Genomic DNA, 5,642 nt, shown 5'->3' on the forward strand with positions numbered 1-5,642 from the left:
ACACACACACACACACACACACACACACACACACACACACACATACAGCCAGTTTCGTGAGCAGAGCAGGCGCATGCTGTTCAGACAATTACTTCTTAAAAACAAATAAATAAGTAAACTGTCACAGTTTTCCAAAGTGCAGGCATGAATATTATTTATTACTCTGTCTTTTGTCTTGACATCAAATTATAGTGTTGATTATAAATTCTAACCCATATCATTTGCCCAATAATCAACATACAAAACATGCAGGCTGAGTTTGTCTCACTTACTGCTTTTTGTCACAACAATTGAAAAACACAGGCTATCCTATAGGCTCTTGAAGTCAGAAGAGAAATCTGAAAAATGCAACATAAATATTTAGATTTTATTTTTCTATTTTATCAATATACAATATACATTCAAGCATAAAATTGGCCAAAACAGTGTTTTTTTTATAGAAGCAATGCACAAACATTGAGCTTATTCAAAATGCATAAATTGAGCTCGAGCAGCTCCATATACAAAAAAGGAAAAGGTAAAAGGAATTAACTATTTTTTTGTACAAATAGCTTATTAGTTTAGAGTTTTTAGGCTAAGCTAATATGTGACATCTATGATCATCACTTATCTAAGAAAAAGTTGTTCACCCTCAGAAAGCATGGCTATAATGTAGAGAGCAAATAAAAAGGAGAAAGCAGAGTCCTGTGTTTATCCAATCTTCAAGTACCAGCTTAAATATTCATTATATCAGAATAAATATTTATTCTCTGCATTGAGATTGTTTTCTCTAATAAAGCTGCACCTTTATAGTTCTGTAAATCTCTCCAGGTTTTATTTAAAACACATCAAGTTGCAATTTTTTTGGTTATTCTGCGCCGTCTGTGCATTGTTTKGTTACTGTCTGTGTTTCCAGAAGACGTGGCCGTGCTCCGTGCCAGTCCTGTCATTCAGCGCTGACTGCGTCGCGCTGGCAGGATCCGCAAGGTGGCCATGCTGTCCCTGATCATGAGCCGTGTCACCTGGTCCAAACTCAGTCCAGCCACAGGCTCCCCGTTCACCTGCAGAATTTCATCCCCAATGCCAAGGAGGCCCTCCACACTGCCATCACCAACTTTCTCAACATACACACCTACAGAAAAAAAAAATAAACAAAAAATAAAACAAAACAGATGACATCGGGTTGTGTACTTCTCAGTTTAGATCTTTGATATTTCTGTTAAAGTTCCAGAAACCTACCTGTGTCCGGTCGACCTTTGCCCCTGGAAATCACAAACCCAAAAGGACCGTTTGGAGGTTTGATGAGCTCCAGGAGAACGGTTCCATCTGGGAAAGTCTGGATGACCCGGCCCACTGGACGCACCATTCTGGAGACGACTACATCTTCCACACTTAGAGTCCTGTGAAGCTCAAACTGGGGGCTATCTGGACTAAAGAAGCAGACAAGAAAAGAAAATACACTTGTTTTATTTCTATTTAATTCAACCACCTCTCCTTATTTATCGTGTTCTACCTGGGTGCCAGGCCGTAAGGTATCTGCACCTCTCCAAGTATGGTTGAACGCTCTGTTCTTCTCTCTAAACTCTGCACAGAGGAGGCCTTACGCAGCTGGGCCAGTGGCAGCACCTAGTGGCAAATGAATGGAGTTGTAATAGAATTGCATTAAAAGTGGATGAAACTAAGCTGTTATAATGATGTCACTTATAAATACAATCAATCTTTATTTGGCACTGCATAAAATATAAAAATGGATGAACTGAAGGAAATTTCTTAAAGTTTTCTGAAAAAAAAGTTTGTATTTTCAAGTAACTTTYTAAAGGGAGCTAAGGCAGTGTTTAAAGTCCATTTGGTCCATAAGATCCTTCTATTTGATAGGAAAAACAAAATGAGAAGTCATATTGTTTGTTTGCTTACAGTATGGAGGGTCTGCAGTGAGGGTGTCCTCTGTATGCGGATGGTGGGCTGTGGTCTCCTCGTGGGGCTGGGTGAGGCTGAGCTCGCCCGCGGGACGGCGGGCAGACTGAGCTGCTCCATGCTGCTGGAGCGCCCACCTTTCACAAGCCTGCCAACGCTGTTCAGCCCGATAGAGGAAAAAAAGCGACGCAGAAAGAGCTTCGGCCTGCCGTCCAGTTTTCTGTGTGAGAAAATTCAAGTAAAGAATTCAGTCACATCAAACCTGAAACTTTATCTTGAGTTTATCTTCTTGTTTACTGACCTTTTTTTTTACAATTTATTTTAATGACCACTAGAAGGCAGCAGTGTGTTGGTATTTTAAATTTTGAATAATCTAATGTAGGTTAAAGTTTTTTTTTTATCTCCTAATTGATACCAGCAACACAGAGAATCCTTACAGGAACAGTGATTATGAAGGGATTTAACAAGAACATCATAGTTTACCTGGAACCATCAGGGTTTACTTCCCACAAAGCCTCTGCTTTCAAATGTTCAGCTCTAAGCAGTTCAGCTCTGAGGTCCTCAGACCTAGACATGGCCAGGCCACGAAGACCCCGATACTCTGATCCTGGACCGGTCTCTCCACTTAGACCTGCATATACAAAAGAGAAGTGAACAACACAACTATGGACAAAAATCAACCCATGCTGTTCTGTCCTTTTCAGCAATCTTCTATTCGAGTTTGATCCTGAGATTGGGGTTAGGTGAGAGGTAAGATAGATGTCAACGATGTTGCCAGTCCATCACAGGACAACATAGAGACAAACATATACATCAAAACAGTCACACCTAGAACTAATTTAGAATTGTAAATTAACCTTGTGGTATGTTTTTCAGACTGAGGATGGGTGGGGGAACTGGCACAGAGACAACATGCAGAAAAGGCCCAGACAAGTTTTGACCAGATTTCCATTTAGACCATTTGATGAATTACATAATTTAACTAAAAATGTAAATTTTCTTCATTTTTATCCACCTCATAAACATCCAAAAGAGTGTCCATATGTCATAACATAAAAAAAAATCCTAAGTTGGATTTTAATTTCAGTACTTATGTAGAAAGTCGTAATCTTCCACTCTGGACTTTTACATTTGCTAAAAGATGAGAGAAAGTAATCTGCTTGATCCACTTATGTAAGAGATGGTATTGCTGCATAAAATTAACAGCAGGACCTGCAGGTTTAGACGGGTCTGCTGTGGTGCTGTTGATCTGCTGTGCTCACCTGCTCCATCTGGAGTGGCATCCCACAGCTCAGCAGATGGCAGATCTGCGGTGGCCCTGACTGGGGAGTATCTCAGAGAGGACGGCCTGATACAAGGTACTGGGCTGCTTGTTGCTGCCCCTTGGCTTATAGACACCGGAGACTCCCGTCTTGGCTCTGAGGAGTCCTGAAGTGATTGGGATACGCCTTCTCCTCCCTGGTTTGAAGGCATGAATTGAACTGTGGACTGACCGGTAGCAGAACGGTTCCTTGAGCTCGACTTTAAAGCTGATTTTATGGGCAGAGGTGGAGTAGATGATTCTCTCAGTCCGCCAGATGCCTCCAGTAGCTGTGGCTCCAAGGCAATGGGGCTACCGGGGGCAAATGAAACAGATCTGCTCAGGTTAACCCTGTTTCGTGGATTTGAGTTGCGTCGCTGAGCCCATGAGGGGCCGTAAGGGCCATGGCCCGACTCTAACCGGCTTTCACCTTTCCTGCTCCTCCTCCTGAGCTTCCCAAAAGCAGACGGCTTCCAACCAGAGCTGCTTTCTTTGTCCTCCCCCARCACATAGGCTCCAGCAAACGTAACAGTGAGTGGTGCTTTAGGACGAGTGCTCGGCTCGGGTTTGTTTGAAGGTGCCCTGCAAGGAGACGTTTTCCCCCGCGTGTCCTCGGGGTTAGCAGACTGCTGGGGTTCGTTGTTCTGTGGATCTGACGGGGATGATACTGGTTGAGGTTCCCTCACTACAGAGCCGCAGGCTTCACATTTCTTCACCAGCACTATTATTTCTTTAACGACTGTTGTTGCTTCAGCGCTTTTTACAAGCTCTTCTTGCTTTTGGGGCGGTGGCGTAGCGAAATCCCTGTGACCTCTGCTTCTCTCTGAGCCGCTGCTGCTGGAATCTGTATTACTTTCTTTTGCCTTGGACTTCGGCGTCCCCGGTCTTCCACGCTGTCTCACTCTGTCCAAATAGCGAGACTCTGCATCTTTCTCTGATTCGTCCTCAAAGCGCACGCGGGTGGGCGAACAGCCGTATCTCCTGGGTCGACCTGTTTGGTCAGTGGGAGAGGTGTCCCTTTGGGCGGGTACAAGAAGAGGACCGGATACTGTTTGAGCCGGAGGATCTTCTTTGGCTTCATCTGCTTTCTGCACTGCTGTAGGAGGCTCAATTTCTTGCTTCTTCCTACACAAAATAAAAAATGTGTTTATTGGAGACATTTTAAAACAGTGAATATTATGTGAATCCATGTATCATTTCAGTCGTTCAAGTCAAGTCAAATGAAAGGAAAAGGAAAATAAACTAATTTCCAGAATCAAACCACATACTTACAACTAATTAATAACAGCTGAACTTGTTTTTGTTGTTGTTGTTTGTTTACTTACTTTGCTCTATACTTTCCTCAGCCATTACTGACACCATGTCATGACAAAATCCTTTGCAAGTACTCTTAATCCTTACTGAAGTGCATGCTTCCCGCTAGGAGCAAAATTGCATGATGCTTACATTATTACATAAACAGAATAAAAGCAAGCATTTTTAAAGTATTGTCAGCTTTGTGCATGCAATTAAGTCAGGTATTAAAGTCTCATATTATGTAAGTTTACAAAACAAGCTGAGTGCAAAGGATTGACTGACAACGCAGTGACCAGTCTGATGGATTTATAAACAACAGAAAACAACTTACACTGTGGATCTCTGATCAGAGTGGGAGCGTCGGGGGCGGTCGCCCTTATAATGATTGGAGCGGGCCTTGAGCCTGGCTCGCTCCAGGAGGAGCTTGGCCTGCTCGTGTCTTGGGCTTAGAGGTAGATCATCACTGATTACTAAAAGTGACCTGACAAAAAAAGGTAATTAATACAATGAAACCAGCAAGGGAATAGGGGGAAAAAATGAGCGCGATATAAAATTATAACATGTGCCAAGCTTGCTGATCCATTTTCAGCAACATCGTCTTATGTTGGGAAAATTTGACCCAACACAGAGTGAATCAAAATGAATCTTTCTAAGCTGTCTTATGCAATGTAAGATAGATGGATCGAGGCGTGGCATCAATGACGAGCAGCAGAGGGAAACGTCATCCTTTTTTTTCTATCCTCACGCCAAGCAGCTAAGCTGCTCTGCATTGTGCTTCATCAACTGTACTTGTCTTTATCCCCCCAGTCCAGTGATAAAGATAGCCTGATACGCCAGCCATCTGGATTATCATTGTAATGAACCAAGCGTGATTCATCCTCTCCTGTGTGAGAAGATGTGGACATACTGTGTTTGATTAGATTACTGCTTTTCCTGACACTTGTTTTGTGCCATCACATGTGAGTTATAAACAAACATAGGAGACTATCTCATAATTACCTGTTTAATATGAGAACTTTTATCACAATTAAAGTCAGTATGGACTAAAAATTGTAATTTGTTAAATAGTTGATCAGGTTAATTAAACACTTACACTCACCGGCCACTTTATTAGGTACACCACGCTAGTAACGGGTTGGACCCCCTTTTGCCT

General features: G+C 42.5%; 1 protein-coding gene across 2 annotated transcripts in view; it reads right to left on the reverse strand.

The window, feature by feature from the left end:
- Window positions 1–145: 145 nt before the first annotated feature.
- si:ch211-13f8.1 (uncharacterized) overlaps window positions 146–5,642 on the reverse strand; it is a 12,221-nt gene continuing 6,724 nt past the window's right edge. For both annotated transcript variants that reach the window (XM_014031743.1, XM_014031750.1), the window contains exons 4-10: window positions 4,821–4,970; window positions 3,156–4,318; window positions 2,377–2,524; window positions 1,894–2,113; window positions 1,493–1,605; window positions 1,219–1,409; window positions 146–1,111 (exon numbers count right to left, since the gene is read on the reverse strand). In XM_014031743.1, coding sequence (XP_013887197.1) covers window positions 930–1,111; window positions 1,219–1,409; window positions 1,493–1,605; window positions 1,894–2,113; window positions 2,377–2,524; window positions 3,156–4,318; window positions 4,821–4,970 — 2,167 coding nt within the window. In that variant the 3' untranslated portion in view covers window positions 146–929. The remainder of the gene's footprint in view (window positions 1,112–1,218; window positions 1,410–1,492; window positions 1,606–1,893; window positions 2,114–2,376; window positions 2,525–3,155; window positions 4,319–4,820; window positions 4,971–5,642) is intronic.

Source organism: Austrofundulus limnaeus, unplaced genomic scaffold, assembly GCF_001266775.1.
Source record: "Austrofundulus limnaeus strain Quisiro unplaced genomic scaffold, Austrofundulus_limnaeus-1.0 Scaffold6, whole genome shotgun sequence".
NCBI classification, from domain to species: domain Eukaryota; kingdom Metazoa; phylum Chordata; class Actinopteri; order Cyprinodontiformes; family Rivulidae; genus Austrofundulus; species Austrofundulus limnaeus.